The 23,111-nt window shown below is 39.0% G+C and overlaps 1 protein-coding gene across 2 annotated transcripts in view; it reads left to right on the forward strand.

The window, feature by feature from the left end:
- MYZAP (myocardial zonula adherens protein) overlaps nt 1-23,111 on the forward strand; it is a 96,680-nt gene that overhangs the window by 46,024 nt on the left and 27,545 nt on the right. For both annotated transcript variants that reach the window (XM_008058342.2, XM_008058343.2), the window contains exon 10: nt 1,532-1,637. In XM_008058342.2, the coding sequence (XP_008056533.1) occupies nt 1,532-1,637 (106 nt within the window). The remainder of the gene's footprint in view (nt 1-1,531; nt 1,638-23,111) is intronic.

The raw sequence follows: 23,111 nt of genomic DNA on the forward strand, positions 1-23,111 counted from the left end.
GGATGCACCTTGAGAAAAGTCATCAACTGTGACTAGTACCATTTGCCCTGGAAACTAATATTTAAATGCCTTTCTTTGTATCCAAGTTTTGCTTAGTAAAACCTTGCATTGTGCTCTGGCTATGAGTGTATAAAGCTCTGCAGGAAAACATGGGAGTGGTGGTATAACATCTTTCCTAGAAAGCAAAAGGCAGAGAGGCCATGCATGGCTCTCTAGAGAAGGAAAACAAAATTGGGATGATTTGAGTGTCTTGGGCAAGTTACTTAACCTCCCTGATGGTCTTGCTTCTCTGTGACATGGAAATTCTTTTTTTAAAGGGGGAGAGGGTTATGACGATAATGACAGCGCCCATCCTATTGAGTTATTATTGTAAGGAAACTGTTGGGCATGCTGCCTGCCACATAGGGTGTGCTGAAAAAATACCTGTTTTGCTTCCTCATTTGCAACTTCAGAGTTTTGGGGATCATAGAAGGCTTTATTAGTTTATTTTTTGAATTTTTTTTATTTTAAAGATATGGGATACAATTCAGGATTAAGTATACAAGTGGTCATTGTATAGGTAAAGTTTGGGCCTCCGCCTCCTTTGGTCCCCACTTTGCCTGGTTTGAGATCAGGTGCTCTTATTGATGTTTTGTGCCGTGTCTCTCCCCCCACCTCCAGCAGTTTCTGGCTGCTGTCAATCCCTTTCTTATTGGATTATGGTAAATGTTCAGGGTCCGCTTTTGAATGCGAACATGTCACTATCTTTAACATAGTGCTAATGCAGAGATGAGGAGTGGGAAACAGACCATCATATCCTTCCTCCCGTGCCTCACTCCTGTGATGCCAGAGAACTGAGGGTCCATCTGCCAGTTCCTTTTGATTCCATTGAACTAAGCAAAGTCGGAGAATAATTTGTACTGTTTAAAACAGATGTATGAAATGTTTTGTGATGTGGCCTGCTGTATTTTGATGCAGAAGAGATCTTCAACTTGTTCCCCATTTGTCCAAAATAAATGATGTGTAGAGCAACTATGATTCCAGACTTTCCAGGGGTCTGCCATTAATTTCAGATATTTTCTGAAATAAATCTTGAAAAAAATAAAATAAAAATAAATCTTGAATGATTTTATCTAGGATATTTGTCTCTGATTCATAAACACATTTATAAATACACAACTCCTTCTCTGTTCTCCTAATCAAGGTGATTTACTATATGTTGCAATATTTTATTAACCCCTAAATAGGAAACTTCTCTTGTCTCTAAGTGGTTAAAAAAAAAAAGGCAGACCAAAAAAAAACTTCCTCCATCCCTGGAAAGTAACTATCCTTAAATAGGATAAAACTTGCAAACAGGAACTTAAGAAAGATCCTCCTTCTCAGGTGGGTGGTTGGTTTGTGGTTAATCACCCAGGATACACACAAAGTAAGAAGAGTGCATCGTGGGGTTTCATTTATTGTTCTTGGCAATGTTCTTGAAAGTTGTGACTTTTGTGCTGATGTTGCTGCCTTGGCTTAGGACTTATTTGCTTTTCTTTTCTATTTTTTCTAGGTATCGGCAGCTGGAGGAGGCATCAGCCAGCCTCCGTGAACGCATCAGACACCTCGATGACATGGTACACTGCCAGCAGAAGAAAGTTAAGCAGATGGTTGAGGAGGTAAGCACTTGTAAAAGGCCCAGGGCCCAGGATTGCTTCCTGTGATGGGGAAGCATCAGCCTCAGAACAGATCCAGTGTACCTCTCAGTTCCCTCTGACTCACAGGCGAACTTGCCCGGGCCTCTGCCATCTTAGCCCAGGGCAGGATTTCCTCACCTGCCCCTCATGGACTGATGATGACCCTTCTAAAAGAGGGATTTCTCCAGATCAAAGGGTCACAGTTAAGAAAACTGGGAAGTGCAGTTCATAAACTCACCTACTTTCTAAGAACAGAGATAGCCTCTGTGGGTGCCCACAGCTCAGGGGACAGAAGGGTATGATGAGAATGTTGACTTTAGCTCAAGTCCCTGCACGCCTCCCATACTTGCCCTGCTCACTCTCCTGGCTACTACTCTTGTCCTTTCTCCTTTTTTGGGTGTGTCTTCTAGTCTGTCTCTTTCATTCCCTTTCCTATTGCTCTCTCTTTTTTCTCCCTTCCTCATTCTCTTCTCCAACCCCTGTTTCTTCTTTATCCTTTCTCTTTTCCACCATCCTTTCTGTTCTTAACTGTCTTGTAACAGAAAACCAAGTTAGAGATTTACTATACTGGGCATAGTTTACTATTCTGTTTTCTTCTAAATGAGAAAAACAAAGCAGGTAAGTTGAACATTTTTATTTCTCTAAAAGGAAAACCAATTCTTTAAACTTGTGCCCGTGTAATCTGCCTGTCTTTTTTGTGGTGAGGCTCAGTACAAGAAAGTCCATGCTGTGGTCAAGCTCATCACATATTATTGTAGTATTTTTCTTGCTCAATTAAGAGATCTGATAGAAAAAGGAACAGTTAGTACTAACAGGGTTATAAGAAGTCTCTTGGGTCTGGTTCTCTCACTTGCAAAGAAGAGGCTTCAATTTAATTAAACATTTGGTTGCAGTGTAAGACAGTAAAAACATTTTCCTTACATTAAGCACTATCTAAAATTGTTTCATTAATTAATTATTAAAATTAAAAGTATATTTAATTTTAATAAATAATTCATATGGCTGACAGACAATTAGAAGAGCAAATGTATATCTATTAACCCATAAAATGTTGGGGAAGTTACTGCGGTGAGGTTAAGGCCAGGGAATTGTGAGGATGGGGAGGAACACCTCTTTTTTTTATTGCATTTAGGATAAACTACACATTAAATAAAATCTTGTCTCCACACGAGAAGTTCAGTCATACTGTGTTGACTCATGTATGTCTTATACTGGTTCACACACAAATTTTGGGGGAGCATTGGAACAGCAGGGACTCAGAGGAAGAAGCCATGCACGCATCTTCACAGTTCCTTTGTGTACCCAGGTGAGGGCACCGCCCGCGACAGTGAAGAGGAGGGAGATCCTGTCCTGTCGTCAACACTTGGTAGATGTCAACATTAGATAGAGTGTGTTTTCCAAGAAAAAGCATCACTTTGCCACAGCTTGCATCTCAGTGAACCTAGGCTGTTGGAGTATAGTTTTTCTGCTTCTGAATTTCACACACACGGAGTCTGAGGCAATGGAATCCCTTATTTTCCCTCACATGACTCCTTAACTGTGGGTACTACATTTCTCCCACCTCACCACAGGGGGGTGTCTGTGTTGTTCTTGTAACTAATATTAGAGAACCATTGAACAAAACCTCATATTGGTTGACTTCTGATTCAATTAAACCCTTATCTGCAAGTTCAGACTGGTACCAAAATCGGGGACACTTTTTAAAAAAAGACATTTTCAAAGAAGTTTAGGATTTTCTATTTTCTAACCTACTTCTAGGATTTAACAAACATACCAATTTGAAGGGTGTGGGAAAATAAACACGCGCGCGCGCGTGCAGACACACACACACACACACACACACACACACACACACACACACACACACACACAGAAATAGGGTTACATACAGATCACTTTTCATGCCTTACTTGTTTATCTGTGATTTCATAATGCCCAAATAATTTTCTCCAAGCTCTGATATTGTGGTTTGGAAGGCCCAGTCACTGGAATGAAATGACAGGCTGAAACTTAGGATCCCACCTCAGAGTTAGCACCATCTGCGGGCTGGCTGGGTTTCAACAGAGAATAGAAAAAAGAGAGAGACAGAGACATTTTTTACTCTTAATTTAAATTATCTAAACCAGGTTGTAAAAATTATTGTGTATGTCCTAGTATACCACGTTAGCTTATTAAGAAAAATATGACTTAAAATCTTAATTGTTACAGCCATTTATGTGAGTACTTTTTTTTTTGAAGTTAGAAACATGGAAAAGGGACACTGACAGATGAGCACATTCAGAAGAGCAGGGCCAGGTTGGAAAGGAGTTGAGAACACTAGGAATTCAGGGAATGGTTGAAGAGATTGAGGAAGACATGGCCAAGGAGAGACAGGAGAGCTGAACTCACATCTTAGAAAACCATCATGAAGAGGGAATATACTTTTGTTTTATATTGTGATGCAAGGCCAGGCCAGAACCACTGGGTGGCACTTTCAAAAAGGCAAATTGCAGCTCTTTATTCAAAATAAAAACGTTTCTAATACGGGCTGCCCTGAGAAGGCATTTAGCTCTTTATCACGGTACATTCCTTATGAAGTAAGAAACTGATTTGGAAGATCTCTAGTGTTCCTCCAAAATTCCATGTTCTGTAATCTGAAAGATGATGTGGAAGGAATCTGGTGACTTTGGTAAGTGTTCCTTACATAAAGAATTCTCCATTGTTTCTTATGCTGTGCTTGTTATAATGATCTCAGCATTAATATCATGAGCAGAATCAGCAAAGTCATAACTACATCACTTCAGATCACTTGGGCCAAATTCTGAAAAATCCAGACTACTGAACTGGTCTCTTAGGGAATCTTGAACTCTGACTTTAGAGGAGAAGTAGATTTGTATCTGGAAACTCCAGCTACCTAGGCATAGAGGCAGTCTTTAAGTGTAGCTGATGTTAGGATCAACTTTCCTCCTCTCAAATGAAGTCTGGAAGCGCATCTGCATCATAGCCTCACATTTACCAAGGATGGGAGTCTTGTCCCCATCCATTGTTGGTACCATTTGGCTATAATGTCTGTGAAGAAACTTAGTTTATTAAAACGATGGGCTTCTTTTTTCAGCTCAAAAGTCTAGGTATTACTACTGAGGTTCCTGGAATCCTTAAATGTTAAGCAATATATTTCTTCCCATTTCAGTAAATTATCATTTGGTTATAATAATAATAATAATAATAAATGGAATAAAAAATAACTGGCCCAAGTTTTATTGTCCTTAGCTCAGTAATGATTTGCATTGTGTGAGGCAGTAAGGACTTGTGTTAGGTAGGAAGGGCTCATCATTGGTGGGGGGAGGGGCTTTTGAAATGAAAGATTAGTACAGTAAGTTCCTTACATATGACTTCTGTTCCAAGAGTGCATTAGTAAGTCCAGTTTGTTCTCAAGTCGAACAAAGTTAACCTAGGTACTCAACTAGCATAATTGGCTGTATAGTACTGTACTCTAGTAGGCTTATAATATTTTCACACAAATAATACATAAAAACAAGCACAAAAAATAAAATATGTTAGATCTTACAGTACAACACATGACAATGTGTGCCAGACACGTGAATTAACTTACGTGAATGGACATGCTAGCAATATGCTAGCATCTTCGAAAGCTAGCAACTTGAACATTTATATGTAGGGGATTTACTGTATATGTCTTATGGGGTCAAATTCATCGCAAAAAGACAACACAAAATGTTTTCTGTGAAATGTGGGACCAAATACCCTACTAGGCTAGGTCTTTCCAATGAATTAGGTCTCCTTTTGTCACAGACATCAGGGATTGGGTATCTCCCTCCTATCACTAGTTCTTCCAGCTGGTTCTGGTTCTGAAAAAAAACAAAACCAAAAAAGCCCCACATGTAACCCTTTTAGACTTTTAAGGGTTTTCCAGAAAATATAGAGAAATACCAAACTGAAAAAAAAAACAGCACTCAAGGGGATATTCATTCATTCACTCATCCATTTATCAGATATCCACCAGCACTTGCTTTGTGCAGGGACTGGGGTACACAGTGGGAGCCATGCTGACAAGGGCCCGCTGTCCTGGATCTTATCCTGTGGTGTTACCAAAATTCTAAGGTCATCCTTGCCCTTGGGCATTATTCTTCTGATGAAAAAACCTTGTTGTGATTGGTCCTTGGTCTTGCATCAGGCTGCATTCTTGAGATTGCTAGGAAAGGCACTGGGAGAGCCAGAAGGAGTAGGAAGCAGAGGAGGATGCTGAGGCCAGAGCAGTGACCCTCACTCACACATCTTTTAGTGTGACTTCTTCAGGTCACAGGGTCAATCATGCATCTTTTTCTGCTCTCACCAGTCTACTCTGGCCTAGTCTGCTGCCAATCAAAGCAGCTCTCCTGCCAAGGGGAAAATGATCTGGAGGAAAAAACAAATTCTTATTTTTCTGCCAAAAGGGTGGACTTCTATTTTTTCCCAATGGGCAGTGATATTGTTCAGTTGAATAAGTAATACTTTAGTAAGAGTTCTTTACTGTTTTCCAGTGCAACCATTAGGCATCCTTTCTTTTTATTGTCTTTCTTTGGATTTCCCATTGCCATTTGTGATATGGAAAATGTCTCTTCTTTCAAAAAGTGCCTGAAGGGAGTTTCTCTTCATCTGCAGAGAAGGCATTATTTCTTTAGGCTTCTTTTGTCAAAAGCAGTTGCCCTCTACCCCGTTTGCTATAATTTAGATGTTTAAGAAGTGCAAAGGTGCAAGGAATTGATTTTCTCATTAGTGTTTCTCCACCCAGGCTGTACATTAGAATCACCTGGGGAGCTTTAAAAAAAATGTCTGAACCTGGCAGATGGGGGTGCAGGCAGACTTGGGGACTGGTGATTTTTGTTTGTATTTTATCTCCACAAGTGATTTCTATAAGCAGCCAGGATGGGGAATCGATGCCCTGGATTCTCAGTACAGTGACCTGGCTCTCCCTGTTGGGTTTCCTGTTGTTGACACATTTGGCCAACCTCCTTTGGAAACTTGTATACCTGACACGGGAAGCAAGGACGATCAGTCACTAGAGACCAGGAGCACCAAAGTGAGAATGCAGGTCCAAGTCTATAACTGCTGGGCCCTCCTAGGGGACCTTCACTTCTTGCCAGCCCCTGGTCCTGGGAGGATTTTGTGACAGCTCACTTCTTATAACTGTGCTGGTCTGTGGTGGTATTTAGATAATACAAACTTCCCAGAGGCTATTGAGATCCCTCTAGAGAGAAGAGGTAGCTAAGGAGGGATGAGGTACACTTGTTAAACAAGTGTTAATGGAGACTTAAAGACAGAATCCAATCTGCCTAAGTCCTTGCAAGCAGGGACCCTGCCACTAACAAAGAGATTGAAAGCATTCTCATGGATCCTCTTCCCACTGTGCATGTATCTGCCCTCACTCTGTTCTAAATGACTCACTTCTGTCTAAACAGAAGGCCTTATACTTGGCCACACTGTTCCCCTTTAAAAAGAGAAAAACAAAATATTTTTGTGAAATAATAGTATTTACAATGACTACTTTTCAAGTACAAGAGAAAGCAGGGCATTTTGCAATTCCTAAGGAATGACTTTGAAAGTATTGAATGATCATTTCTCTAAGATGTTTTTGGAGTGCTGCTATCATCCTAATGCAACAGTTCCTTGAGGGAAACAAACTGGATTAGGGAGACTAGATGAGTAATTCTTAAAAGAGTTGAGATTTTGCATTTCTGACTCTTTAGCCAGCTGGCAAAACAGGGTTTCCTGTCTCTTTTCAAGGCTCCTAGCTTACCTGCCCAAGCCCTAAATCTATACACACCCCCTGCAGTTAGCCTTATTAACATACAGTGAAAGGTGGCCTAGAAAAATAGTAGGGAACATAGACTTTACAATCTGACAGACCTGCAACTACCCATTGTGGGAACTTTGAGAAGTTATTCATTTTCTTGTCTATGAAATGAGGTTAATAATAGTATCTACCTGAGGGAGTTTTTGTAAAAGTTAAATGAGATGATGTATATAAAACACTTACCGTGTTAATTGGAACACAAGAAATACTCAGTAAATACCAGTGGCAATTATTATCACTACCAATGAAAGGGTTCCTTCTGTGTATACCTAAAGTAAAGTGAATTGGAAGTAAAAGTAGCTGGGTTGATTTCCTGATCAATATATTGGACTGTACTTCATCCTTCCCTTTGGGAGGCTTGTGGGCCAAATCAGATCTTTGGGTGTGCTTCTCTCTTTTCTGTACTCTGTGCTGCTTTCTAGCTTGGTCATCAGTCTCTTGAGTAGAATATTTATACACAAAGCAATTAAAAAATGTAAAATTCTCTCCATCCCAAGAATCTTCCATTTTAAATGGTTCGGCCATTTGCTGGCACATAATTTATTTTAAAACTTTTGTGTGATATGCTGAAATGTGCAGCCCACAAAAGCACACTTTTGCCAAATGCCCTGTATTTGGAGGGTTCTGGGTGCTTCCTCTTACTGATAATTAGCCAAATGGGGGTAGGGGAAAGGAGCCATAGCACTGAGCCCACATCCCTAATCCACTCAATTGAACTGTCTCCAGATCATGTCGCACGAGCTCTTCTCCAGATTTAGTCTCCGGCTCTTTGGAAGATGATAAATTGGTAGCCTGCTCTGGGTTGGAAGCCATTCCTTTTATTGTTCGTGATTTGAAGAACATGTGTACACACTCTCTGCTGGTAGGAGGTGGTATTTATCTGTGATGAGCTGATGAACAAAACAGGAATGACTTTCTATTGAAAGGAAAATGTGACTATGTGGGACTCTCGTTTGTGAAAACACCTCCAGACTGTCACCTCAACTTATATGGACTCAGACTGCAGAGTCAAGAGAATTCAAAGATTCACAGAGGATTTTTAGAAACCTGGGTTCCTAGACATTAAAGAAGGAATTGCAGTGAAAAAGATGACTGAAAAATCATTCAGAAAGTACCAGGTCGAGGCTGGCTTAAGATCTTGGAAGATGAAGCCTTACTTATGGAAAAACTGCCAAGGATATCTACTAAGGAGATGAGAAGAGAACTTGAAGCATGTCAGTGCTCTGGAAAGGAAGTTCTCCCACCAGTCATACCCCACAAAGCACAGAAGCAGCCAAGTGTCCATGTAGTGTGATTCTGTTTGTATATGGCTGTGGCCCTGAGGGTGTCCTTTTTGAATGGATAGTACCACTAATCATCTTAGCACTCTTCTAAGAAATGTTTGGTTTGCTTCTCTCACCATGGGCATTTTGCCTGAACTGGACAGTTCAACTTTATGAAAAGGAGTGTGTTTGATAAAGAGAAATCTATTTGGCTAAAACATTGAAGTGAGATGTACTTTATATGTGCTTTATTTTTATAGAGGTCTTTTGTGAGACAGCCACAGGTGCTGGTGTTTCATAAGAACATTACGGTGTTACTGAGCACTAGAGTGGTAGCAGCAATCATAGGAACAGGTGGCATTAGCCTGTGTAAACTGGTAGAGGGGGCCAAGGGAGTGACTTCGTTCAGAGACCCAGTGTCCGTCGGACGTTGGCTAGTTCTCCACTCTTTCATGGCAGAGTAAGTGTGTAGATGCTTTCTTGTCAATATTTACCTTTGTTCTTTCATTTAGATGCTTCTACCCAGTAGGGAGTGGATGAGAAAGGAAGCAGATAAGTAATTTTCCACATTAGTAATTAACTGTTAATGTAGTTAACCTGTGCATGATGCTGTGTTTAAACGCAGACCCCCAGATACTCTGCTGGCTGTTCAGAGTTTTGCTAGGGAGGTGGAGGCAGAATCACTTACCTAGATGTTAGCATAGCATAGTGACCTACACAGGTTTTTAGAGATACCTTTGTTGCGCTAATGTTTTTCTAAGTCTCTAGTGGAAAAGACATCGGCATTTATTCTAGTGGCATAGATTTATTACCCAGTTTCACAAAATGAAATCATGTGAGTTGAGGGAATGCCATGACCTTTAGAGAAAGTGCGTCACCCATGTGAGTCTCTCCCCCAGGGTGGTGTGCTCGCCCTAACTCTTGAGTTTTTTCTCTCTTTTGGTCTACAGACAGTACCTGGAGGTCAGGCAGGCCTAATTTTGTAGAGTCCATAGTGTCCGAGGTAATTAGGGCAGCCCTGATTTTGTAGCGTCCATAGTGTGCGAAGTGCCTAGAGTGTCTGCGTGACTCTGAGAATGCTTCCTAAATGTGATGCTCTGGATGCTTCCTGTACCTGGCCCTGGGTCCCAGGCTAGTTGGTGATCTCCTTAGGTGTGGGTCCCTTGCTTCACAGGACCTATCTCAACCTGCTTTTCTCTGTGCTTTGCCGGTGTTCCTCAGTTCACCTCTTTCCTGCGTGGACTGTGATGTGGTGTGAAATGGACTTACTGCCTGTCAAACCTGAGCTATGAGCTCAAATTCTGCCCTGCTGCCCCACCCACAACATCTTCATCCTCCCTCCTCCTCCCCCTCTTAATGGACCTTTACACCTTGGGCTCCAGGGCTACAACCCTGTCTCATGTCCACTCATGCCACCACCCAAAGGTGGCGCTACTCAAAAGTTTGAGGCAGGATGTATTTATAGTAGATGAAAATGTTATAGTTTCAAATTCTAGGATTTATCATGGTATTATTTACTTACTTATTTTAAACTCTTATGTACTTTATCTAAAATACGAAGTTTTTAGAAGGTATCAGAAAGAACATGATTGTACCAGTCTTTTTCTCAACATGTATTATAGGAAGAACAGGTTAATTTTATGGTAGGTGTTGATTAATGTACTCACAAAGCTAATGGTCTTTTCAAGGGAGAAAATCTTTTCTTTGGAAATGTCTTTATACCTACATTCTCTTTATTTAAATTGTTCTAGTTGACTTTGAACTGTTTCTCAGAGACCTGGATTCCCAATTTCTGCCCATAGAAAGTATGTGGGGCTAAGTAGTTCACGTTCCAATCATTAGCAGTTATTGAATGCTTCTCTTATGTCAAGGCTATGCATATGGACCTCACATTCCCATGACACTTATCTCTGGGAGGTATTACTTACCCAATTTTTAAAGCACAGGAAATTGAGGCTTAGAGATTTAAAACATAAGTAGCTGGCAGTCTCTCAGCAAATAATAATGGTGCTGGGTGGCACACCCAGATCTTTGACTCCAAAGCCAGCCTTTGTTCTTTTCTTCTTGGTTTTTGTTTGTTTTTAACTTGAAAAAAAATTTTAAATTGTAGAAAATCGTAGAGAATGATAAAGAAAAGAATTCATGTACTGTCCTCTAAAATTAGCAAATGTTAACATTTTGGCATATTGGTTTCTGATTTAATTAATATAAGACAACATTACAGATAAGGAAGTTTTCTTTTTACTCCTCCCCAGTTCTGTTCCTCTTTCTTCTTTCAAGCTCCCATCTTCTTCAGAGGCAATTTGGTCTCCATCCAGGCCATGTTTTGATGTTTTGGCTACATATCTGTGTATCTGTTATTTGTATATAGCTTAGTTTATGTATTTAGATATTTATCTAAATTTTAATTTATAATATAGAAAATAAATCTTATTGTACATGTTTTGCAACTTTTTCCCAGTTTTGTTTTTGATGTTATTACAACTAGATCTAAATTATTCATTTCAGTGACTGTCCATTATATTTTTATTTAAATATATTGTACTGTATTTACCCTATTAATAGACATTTTCATTCTTTTTACAAACAATGCCAAACACATCTCCATGCTGTCCTACCTAGGAAATCTGCTTAAAGGAGGAAATATGCTTAGAGTTATGGGGTTGGCACAATTTCATCTTTACTGGATATTGGCCAATCGCTTTCCAAAGTGACGTGGGAGAGGGCACATTTTTTCCAAATGTTCACCACCACTCAGCACTGTGTGGACCATCATTTTGGCCAATTATGAAGTAGCATCTCATCGTTTTAATTTTAATTTGTGTCAGCCTGATTACTACTCATTACAGGTTGTGAGATTGAAAAACTTTACTTGAGCATATTGGCCATTCAAGTTTTCTCCTTTATAAGTAGGTTGCTCATATATCGTTTATTCATTTTTATATTAGGTTATTTATCTTTTTCCTGCTTTTTTGTAGGAACTCTACATATTGTCAATATTCATTATCTGTCAAAAAAAATTTGGATGCCATTATCTTCTTCTAATGAATGGTTTTTGTGGTATCTTTTGGAATATATAAGTTTTTACTGTTGGTAGAGTTAAACTTAATCTTTTTGTCTGTGTTGTGTGTCTTGTTTGTCATAAAGATATTTTCTGTAATAGTTTTGTTGTTTATCCTTAGGTCTTTAATTACAACTCGCATGCTTCTCCCCTCTGTTCCTTTCCTTTCTTTGTTTTTTTCTGCAACACTTATTGCCTTCTAATATATCATGCACTTTACTTATCTGTTTTGTTTATTTATTTTGTCTGTTGTCTGTTTCCCTCCACTAAAGTGTAAGCTCCATGAGGGCAGAGACTGTTTTGTTCATGGTTGTATCTCTAATATCCAGAACAGTCACTGGCATACAGTAGGTGCTCAATAAATATTTGTTGGACAAATAAAGAGTAATCTATGTGGAATTTATTTTTTGTGTATATGACATGACTAGTATTCCTTTTTTTTTTTTTTGCTCATGGAAATCTTGTTTCTCTAACAACATTGAACATTGCCTTCCTGATTTTTTTCATGTCACCTTTGTCAACCTGGAGTTTTTTTTCCTCCTGCACCATTGTCTTTGAATATTTCTGTCATTTTGCCCCTTGGTTAAAGACTTCAGGAAATCTAGTACTTGGGCTTAGGAGTGAGAATGGGGATGAAGAAGAGCCAAGTAGAACTGATAGAAAGTTCTTCTTTGATGAAACAGTTAGTAAACAAATAAGAAGTGCCTCTTGTGACCAAGTGAAAAACAGATGTGAGTTCCTGCTCTCAAAGGACTTCCTGGCTGACATTTAAACTCTTTAGAACTTGAGGCAGAATGTGACAAGTGGTAGACATAGTTATGAACTCTATGTGCTGGGAACACAGAAGCTGGAGCACACAGTGGCTAAATTCTTAGGCTTTGAGTAAATGAAATCTGGTTTTGTGTTCTGCCTCTGCCCCTGATTAGGCTTTGAATCTTGAGCAAATGACTTATCCTTTCCAATAATATGGGAATGATCATAACAGTAACTCCTCCAGAGATGGTTGTTGTAAGGATTGACTGATATAAGGCATGCTAAGTGCTCAGCACTGCGCCTACTACTATAAACTAATTCCAGTGTGGGTAGAGAGTCTTTAGGGAGGAGACACTGCTTGGCCAGGCCTTACAGGATGGATTGGATTTTTCTATGCATTGTTTAAATGTGTGGACGTGCCAGACAATATATAGAATAAATACAAACAAAAACATGGAGACCAGAAAGTATAGGGTGAGTTTATGGAGCATTAATGTGGTTTGAATTATGGGAGACATTAATGTGGTTTGGATAGTGGTTTAGAAATGAAGAGGCTGGAAATGTGATTTGAGACCAGCTGTGGTGGGTTATCAGCCACCAAGCCAAGAAAAATGTCCTTTATGATTCTGCTTATAATCCTCCAATGGCTCCCCAGTGCCCAATCAGATCTGAGCCCAGAGTGGTGCTTTGGGGAAATGGATGGGCAGAATGGCTGGAAGGTTCCAAGAAGAGCCCTGGCTAGTGCTAGAGAGAGTTCAAATTCCAGACACTTGCACAGTTTTTAAAATACTATATTTTGGCACCAGCTTTGTGCCAGGCGTGGTCTAGATTCTTCCATATATACAGAAGATGCCAAAAAAAATTGTATACACATTTTAAGAAAGGAAAAAGCTATATTAAAATTGTAATACTCAATATATATTGATAACAAAAGGTGAATACAAGTCTCGTTTGACTTCTGCAATTGCAAGAGGAGCTCAAAGTGATTACCATCAGTGTCCAGACACTTCTGAAAAGTACTTTGAAAAGTAATATATAGATAATATCTCTTAAATGTGTATACCTTTTTTTTGGCTAACTGGGATTTATTACATCATTGTGAGACAGCTTTCTCCCTGTATTCCTGTTCTGGATATGGGGTTTTGTCTCTGAAATGACATTCATTGACTAAAGTACAGGGATAAATATGCTACTTTCTCACTTCTTCATTCCACTTGCCCCTTCTAATGTCATGGAGGAATAAAGAACAGCCTAAAGAATTAGGGCCCCAGCAGATCCTTTGTGAAAGAAGATATCAGTCTGGGCGCGGTGGCTCAAGCCTATAATCCCAGCACATTGGGGGGCCAAGACGAGAGGATTGCCTGAACCCAGGGGTTCGAGACCAACCTGGGCAACATGGTGAGACCTTGTCTCTACAGTAAATAAATAGATAAATAAGCCTGGCGTGGTAGCGCGTGCCTGTAATTCCGGCTACATGAAGACTGAGGTGGAAGGATTGCCTGAGCACAGTAGGTTGAGGCTGCAGTAGCCGTGAGCATGCCACTGCACTCCAACCTGAGTGACAGAGTGAGACTCCAACTCAAAAAAAAAAAAAAAAGAAAGGTTGCCAACATTCTTCTCAGCCCTAGGTGCCTAATTTCTGGGGCACCACTGCAGCCGATAGGTTGTTGTCTCAGGGAGGATGGAAGCAAACAAACCTCTGAAGAACAGTGTGGTGTAAAACAAGAACCTTGGCCTTGGCCCCAGAGAGACTTATTTGGGTCTTGATCTCAGCCCCACCAGCATCTAGATGATTGAGGAAGTGAACAGATGATGAAAGCCTTGAAACCTCAGTTTCCTCGTTAAGTGGGGTTAATCATATGGGATTGTTCCTGAGAACCATGAGCTAGATCAGCAGAGTTCCTGGTACCCTGCACACCCCTCTCTTCTTCCTCAGTGAATGTACTCAGATTGGGAAGCCAATTTAATCATCCTTCTCTGACACTTATACAGCCAAGTCATTTTTAGATGCCCAGGAGAATCTAGATGCACTGCTCCTCTCCTTAAAGAGAAGTTGGGTTATCTTTAATATAAGATAGAAATCAAACCAAATTAGATTATTTTACCTCACAAGCCAGTTTCGACTGATCCTTTTGAATGGTGTAGTTCTATTATTATATATTGCTTCAAACTTAATAGAAAAAAATTGATTAAAATATGTGCCATGTTCATATCTAGCCTGGCTGAATGCCACAAGACACATTAATTGAAAATGAATTTCCACAAACCCAATCAAGCATCGTGAAGATGAAAAATGTACCTTTTCCCCTCCATTCCTTCATTGATTTTTCATTTTCCCCACTCAGAGCTTCATTTAGCAATTTTTCAGTTTCGTTTTGTTGTGGCCTTAATTCATTCCCCTCCCTCTCCCTGAAATGAGATAATGTACCATTTCCCTTGTCCTTATTAAACTGTTCTTTCATGCTGCATTAGTGCGGGGCACATTCTGATCTTGTCATATTTCTCTATGCTTGATTTTTTCTTATTAAAAAGAGGCTAAGCTTTATTATTTTATTCTTGTATTTTGTGGTAACTTTTATCAAGGAGAATGCACTTAAAAATACAATAACTATGAAATTGCAATGTTACAAGGCTTCCAAAATAGAATTAAGGGAAGCTGTAGCAAAAATAAAAAGTCTTCTCTGAGAAAGAGTGTAAAATATCAATTATTCTCATTTTTCTCAGGGGAGGTATTTGGGGATCAAACATAATTCCTCTTTTGTTGAGGGAAATGGAAACAACAGTTTGACAGATTATAGCAGGATCAGGAGGTTGGGTTAAAGACAAGGCCCTGTCAGGGCAAGAGGAAGCAAAGGGAGAAACAGCTGAAGCCTGATTGAGCTCTAGAAGGTTCTTGCCTGACCTTTTCATCCCTGCCCCTGCAATTCACTGATTCACTAGATTTCTAGGGTTTTGAAAATACTGAAGGGGATCTTATGAAATTTCTGAGCTTTCAAATAATCTAACAGCATATATTTCCCCCCGAAAAAGTATTAAGAACTCATAGTACAGTATTATACACAATAATGTATTGAACCCAGAATTCATACCATTCAAAATGATAATCTCATTTTGATTAGAAGTTTTGGTTATACATCTTTGATACATTTTTCAATGGGAGCATGAATCATTTCTTCATAAATGCAGTTTGAAGTAGAAAGTCTATAAATGAGAGTCCATGGGAAAGAGTAACAAAACTGGGGTGTTGGTGACAGAGTTTGGGGAACTTTATTGTATTTGCTAATGTGTGGTTGAGTTTTGTGACATGAGTGTGCACATACACACACCCCCACGCCCTAATTTTGAATAAATGTGCTGGTGGGCCTTAAGTGGCTATTTCTAAAATTAAGATGAAAACAAACAAATTTCAAAGAAAATAAACAATATTGCAATATTGTTATAAACTTAGTATGGATTTGAAATACTAAATTCTCTTTTCCAGATAAGATTTAGACAGTTTGATTAGATGTAATTGTCAGTTTTGTTGTTTTGTTGTTGCTTTTTGTTGTTGTTGTTGTTTTGAGTCAGAGTCTCACTCTGTCACCCAGGATGGAGTGCAGGGGCATGCTGCCCATGGCCATTGCAGCCTCGACCTGCTGGGCTGAGGTGATCCTTTTACCTCAGCCTTCCAAGTAGCCAGAACTACAGGTGCATGCTACCATGCCTGGCTAATTTTTGATTTATTGTAGAGATGAGGTCTCGCCAAGTTGCCTGGGCTGGTCTTGAACCTGCAGGCTCAGGCAATTCACTTGACTTGGCCTCCCAAAGTGCTGGGATTACAGGCAGAGCCACCGAACCCGGCCTGCTTTTTGTTTTTAATTTTAAAGAATTTATCTGAGCAAGTAGCAGTCCATGAATCAAGCAGCACCAGGCCATAAGCAGTTGAGGGCTTCATTTAGGGGGCACAAGGGAAAAACTTTTATAAGATGTTTCCAGAAACAAAACAATTAAAATATTTAATTCTTAAAGGAGAAAGTCCCTTCTTAGAGGTTGTTGGTGTCTTCTGATTGATAAAAGTCTCTAGTTAGAGGTTAGTTGGCAGTTTCTGATTGGTCAGGCTTAAATTTTGTTTTCTAAGCTGAGTTGGGTTTTTGGCTTGCTTAGCTAAGAACCCAAGACACTAGAGTCATCTCAGTCTAGTGGCCTCCCAAGTAATTATTAATAATGGTTCTACCTTTCGGTCAGCCTCTCATTTGTGAGAGAGGGACCAAAACTTGTATGACATGCTCTGTTACCATCATGGTTGGTTTGTCTTTATCTCAGTGGGAAACTCCTAAGTGTGACCTTCAGTTTTAAGGTAACTTCTTGCATCAGTGAGGTGAGGGTGTCAAGTTGTAGTGCACATGGCACTCCCAGTGAATAATAAAGCTGATGCATATCTTTCACGTGCTGTTCCTGTGTGTTTCCTGTTTTGCATAAAGCATTTTTCATGTATATTATCATTTTCCAGCTGGTAAAAGAAAAAACCCCAAGTACAATTTCTTAACAGCCCATGTCAAGTACTGTCTGGTATTTAATACTTATTTGCTGCTGTATTTCTTCATTCATATCTCTTCACAGTCCCAAGTCCAGTATTAAGTTGTGTTTAATGAGTCTTGCACAACTGGATACTATTCACGTAATTCTAACTATAGTGCTGTATCATTTTCTGACACCTGACATGAAATGGCATGTGTCCTACATGCTATTAATGGAAAAAAATTCCAGGACACTGAGAAACCTAACAAGTTCCAAGGTTGCACTGAATCCATAACAGAACCATATGAAGTTTTTGTACAATTTTATTCTGGTTGACACATGAACTCTTTTCAGCACAAATTGGGAGAAATCCTTTTTACTATAGCAGTCTGTTTCCAAAGCAGTTTATTAAAATGCGCAGATTGGTCAGGGTGAGTTTTCCTCCTGAGAGAAGTGATGTTTTGTATCAGGCTGAGCGAGTGTGGTTGCTCACGCCAGCAGTCTGGGAGACTGAGGTGGGAGGATTACTTGAACCCAGGGGTTCAAGACCAGCCAGGAAACATAGTGAGACCTCGTCTCTACAAAAAAAATTTTTTTAAATTAGCCAGTCACAGTGGCATGCACCTGTAGTCCCAGCTACTCGGAGGCTGAGGTGGAAGGATCGCCTGAGCCCAGGAGGTCAAGGCTGCGGTGAGCTGGTGATTGTGTCATTTCCCTCCAGGCTGGACAAAAGAATGAGACCCAAGTAAAAAAAAAAATTGTACATGTATAAGATGATTGATGCAGTAAACATTTGTTCTCTGTGGGCCTGGGTTTAGTGCAAGGGAAAGAAAGGATGGCAGTCACTGAGATGTGTCCTAATGGGATTTGCTCAAGGGGCTGAGATATCACAGGGAAGGAGACACAAAGCCAGCTGGAAGGATCTGGGAATTGTTGGCCTGGGAGGTGACTGTGAGTAGATTATGGTAGCTGCAGTTCTTCTGGTAGAGAAGGGAAGGGAGGGAGGAAGACATAGTGCAAAGGCCTGGAGGCAGGACCACAGTATGTTTACAGAGTACTAAGTGGATTGAGTGGCTTAAATGTAGGATTTGTTGTGGCATGAGACAGGTATGAAATGAAACTGGGAAGATAGAGTGGGAGTAAAACAGATGAGCCTCCTGTGCCTCGCTAGGGAGTTTGAACATTAGTCACTTGGGATTGTTTTTACATAGGAAAGTGGGATATTCAGCATTTCTGGGGCCGAGGCCTGAATATCTGTATTTTGTCAAAGCTCCCTCTAGATGATTCACATACTAATTGCTATGGTTAAGGATATTTCTTAGCTTAAATCATTTATGCAGGTAACTTGACTGTGGCTAATATGGAAAAAAAAAAAAAAGGCCGTGAACAGTTTTAAGAAGGTAGAAAAATTTTTATTGTCTCCTACCTCCTTAAATGTCAAACTGGCCTGTAGTCTTAGATAGAAATTAACATCCTGCATTGATCAGGCTGCAAGGCACTTGTTCAGTTTGAGTTACAAAGAAGCATGCTAATCAAGACAAAAATTAGAAAAAGTTCTATTAGCATCAGTTAAAAGGTTCCAGATTTTACTATTATGTGTTTCTTCCACTTGTTCCATAAGGGGGTCTACTATTTGATATTTGGGTTTAGCTGTTGCAAGAAGATTATGTTTTTACATAAATCAAATAGATGAGATCTGGAAAGAGTGCTTCCAATTTCTCAGTTCTTAATGCCCTAATTTGAGCCTGGTAACTTGGGTCATTTACCACCACCTGGTGACAGCTAGACCTAAATGCATCTTTGTGAAGGGTAAATAATCCTCTTGAAGGTCACATTTACAAACTTAAATGCATCAAGAAGTAAGAGCAAAGGTGCCTAGTGGATTTCACTTGCATACCAGCTGCATGGTACTCTGAATTTTGGATTGATTTTGGGTGTGCTTTGGCCTGGCCATCTTGGTTCAGTTGGGCCTCCAAGGGTCTGTTCGAGACAAATTTCCCTGTAAAGTCTAAAGGATGGATTGTTTAGGATAAATGGATGGGTTTGTTGATTTGCTCATTTGTTATCTGAGAATGTAAAGATGACCAAAGTCTTTACTCTCGAGGAACTCAGTCTAGGGAGAAACACCAGTAATCACATAATAGTAATTTACTTTTGAGTGCTCATCACATGCTAGGTTCTACAAGAGACAATATTTCAAAGCTCTTTGAAGTTGGTAGTCAGAAGTGACATCATTTTCCATACAGGTGTGTGATTTAGAGATTGTGAAAAAAAGAACCAAAGTCTTGGAAGTGAGATATTAGTAGGAGGCTAACAAACCCAGAAACATGTGACTCTGCTTTTTTTAGAAACTGGGACCGAGTATGGTGGCTCACTCCTATAATCCTAGCACTTAGGGAGACTGAGACAAGAGGATTGTTTGAGACCAGTCTGGACAGAATAGTGAGACCTTGTCTCTACAAAAATTCAAAAAATTAGCTAGGCATGGTGGTGTGCACCTGTAGTCCTGGTGACTTGGGAAGCTGAGGCAGAAAAATTGCCTGAGTCTAAGAGATTGAGGCTGCAGTGAAACTCTCACTCAAAAAAAAAAAAAAAAAGAAAAAGAAAAGAAAAAAAAGAAGAAGAAACTGGGTTCCTCACTTGGAAAAAGGTGTGGAAGGAACTCCAGGGCAGACCACAGGGGAGACAAAGTGTTGGAATTCAAGACTGGCACCCCTTTAAGGGTATTCAAGGTCAGCCATACACTGCTTTGCCAGCCTTAGTATCCTTTTTAACTCTTATTTGAACAAGTCAACCCTGGTCACAGAATATACTGGACAAGACATTTCTTCTGCAAGACATGCTCAAGGATGAAAGCAAACATGTGTGAACAGCAATTATTTAGCATAATAGGACAATCGCTTCTTGAAGCATCATTGCTGAAGTCCATGAGCCTTGTTAGAAGTTTCGGCACCCCCTTTCCTGGCTGACTCCTCCCCAGAACAATTTACCTCTTCTGTCTAGCATCATTCTCTGCCCTCTTGTGAGAACTTCCAGAGATCTTCTCCCCCTAGATGCTGTCTTTGCCTTTTTAAACTAAAATCTTGGGGACTATGATTAGCAGAATCTCCTTGGTATCTTGCTATGAGCTGCTCATTAGACTCTTCTTCAACCACCATCTTTTGCTTCCCTTGACTCTCAAAGCGCTCTCATTTCTTCAGAGAGAGTGAAACTAGTGTATTTGAAATCACTTTTAATGTTTTTTGATTAAATATTATCCCGACCTTTATGGAACGTTTTAATTAATTTCAGTACCCATCTTGCCTAGCACTTAAAGATTTTAAAAGTTAACTTTTAAAAATCTTAACACTATAGGAAGGAATGACAAAGGAATACTATGAGGATAATTTCTGAAAAGTATTCCTACAGAAATTGAGGTACATTTACACAAAACAAACTTTTTTTTTTGCTCATAATCCCACCACAACCCCAGAAGTATTTTATTTTTCTAACTTATCTTTCAGCTTTTACTTTCATCATTGTAAACTTTTGTTTCTCTGTCCCTCAAGGCTTTTTGTAAACACTTTTCCATTTTGCAATATATTTGTTTTTAGTGTTTGTGCAATATACTTCATCAAATTGATATTTCATAATTTATTACCTGTTCCTTTAGTGCTAGACATTAAAGTTATTTCCATTTTCTCTCTATTATAAATAATGGGTGCAAGAACATCTTTATATATATAGCTTTTTTCCTATGTTTGAATTATATCCCTAGGATAAATTCCCAGGAGTGGGATTAGTGGGTCAAAGGGTCTGAACAGTTTTATGGCTCTTAATATTTATTGCTAAATTGCCTAAAGGGTCATTCTAATTTACAATGCCACCTGCAACACACGAGAGGCGCTGCCCCTCCCAGCCCTGCTGACACTCGTTTCTTCAGTCAATAGTTTTGGGCAAATGTAATATAGGTACTCAAGCGTAATTCATTATTGTTTTTAATTGGTAATTCCTTTAATTATTATCAATATTGGACTTTTTCTTGAGTGTGTTTCTATTCTATTCTATTCTGTGTGGTTTGCTTTTCATGTCAGAGAATTATATTTCTTGATATCTCCTAAAATTTAAAGTATTTTATAGTGAAAACACCAATGCACTCAGAACAAAGAGAATAATTGAAGGGGCCCCTTATATTCCCAGGTTCAACTAAAGAGCAAGACTCAGCCATATTTGTTTTATCTACCCCTTCTTGTTATCTTTCTTCCCCCTTTGTGCACTATTTTAAAGCAAATCCCAGGCATTCTGCATTCTGAGCATATGGACTTTTTTCTAATATAATCATAATGCAATTGTCACATTTAACAAAATTGATAATAATTCTTTGGTATCATTTAATATCAGTCTGTTATAAAATTTTCCAAAGTGTCTTTTCCTGAAGCTTTGTTCCCACCAGCATACTTCATGTATACATTCACTTCTTAGGTTTCTAAAGTCTCCTAATCCGTAGAATGCTGCCTCATCCCCCACCCAACCCTGCTTTACTCCTACCCAGTGACTTGGTCAGTTGTTCTGTAAAAATATCCACATTCTGGATTTGACTTTTTTTGTGACCTTATTGGTTCTAGAAGCTTGATTAAATGAAGTTTCAACTTTTGTGGGGGGCAGTAATACTTCATGGATGGTGTTATGTGCTTCATTTTGTATTGCTTCTGGGACATAGAATGTCTGGTTGTCCCACTTTGGGTGATGCCAAGACTGATCATGCGTTTAGGTGGTGACAACCTCAAACAAGATTGTAAAATTTTTCATCAGCTTTTACCATCAATGCTTAATCTGTTGATGAGGGTTGCTTGAAGCAATTATTATATAGAAATTGGAAAATCGTGCTTTTCTAATTTGATTATTCCTTTCCCTTTGATTAACTGGAATTCTTCTGTAAAATAAAACTTTTCCTCATAAACTAGGGCTTTTTAGAATCTCAAATGCAGTTTGAACAAGTAAGGTAAGATAAATGCTTTATTTTTTCCTCCAAACTGCTATGTTTCTGTGTAAGGAGTTGGTACCTTTGCCACTTCTAATGGTGTCCAGTAAGTTGTTACTGTTTTTTTTAAGAAGTATAAAATATCATGCTCTTTAATATTTATATATTCCATGTATTTTACTCAGTTACACTCTTTATTCTTCAGATTGTCCTGTCCTTGTCCCACGGGGATGCCTTTTATGTTCTTGTTTTCAGGAATACATGTCCCAGTTCATCTAGTTTGAGCCATTCTTCCAAGATGTCATGTTTTTTGTTTGTTTGATTTTGAGTGGGGAATGCTATTTAGAGACCACAATCTGGATATATTATGTTCTCATTGTTTCTAAGTTTTCTCAGTGGACAGAGTAGAAGTACATATTTTACAAAAGAAAATAAAAGATTATAAGTTCATACTGATATTGTCATTTCAAATTTAACAAAACTTCTCCTTCTTTTATTTCACACTTATATTTCTTTCTCTTACACTAAACATCTTGGTTCCAGACATGGCTATACTGCAATATATGCCAAATAGCTTAAAAGTAGCAATACCAGTGTTGCTACTTACAATTTTCCCTGAGAGTAAGAGCTTTCTTTGCAGCTCTATTTATCCTTAGAATATATTCCACTAATAATATATAGTCAGATTACCTTGCTGTCATAACACTTGAATTAATACTTTTCATCAGTTTGAAATATAGATAAGGTTCTTCATTTCAGTTTGTTTTCAAGTTGTAGAGTTTTTTTTTCTTTTGGTATAATTTTATTTTTTGAATTTGTAAAATGTGCTTTAAAGTTACATCTATGTAAAAATTATTATCAGAAGTCTTTCTTCCATTCTGTCTCCTCCACCTAAGTTCCTCCCTGCCAGCACTGGTGACTATTCTTAATAATTAAGGTTCATTTTATCTTTGCAGTATTACTTTTTGCAAATATAGATGTGTTCATATTCCCCCACCTGTTTTACAACAAAGCTAGCATACCATATATACATTATGATACACTCTGTCTGTGTTTAGGAGATTGTATTTCTTTGAAGGTTGTATTCATT

The sequence above is a fragment of the Carlito syrichta genome, unplaced genomic scaffold, assembly GCF_000164805.1.
Source record: "Carlito syrichta isolate Samal-C Ts95f unplaced genomic scaffold, Tarsius_syrichta-2.0.1 Scaffold303305, whole genome shotgun sequence".
In the NCBI taxonomy this organism is placed as follows: Eukaryota; Metazoa; Chordata; class Mammalia; order Primates; family Tarsiidae; genus Carlito; species Carlito syrichta.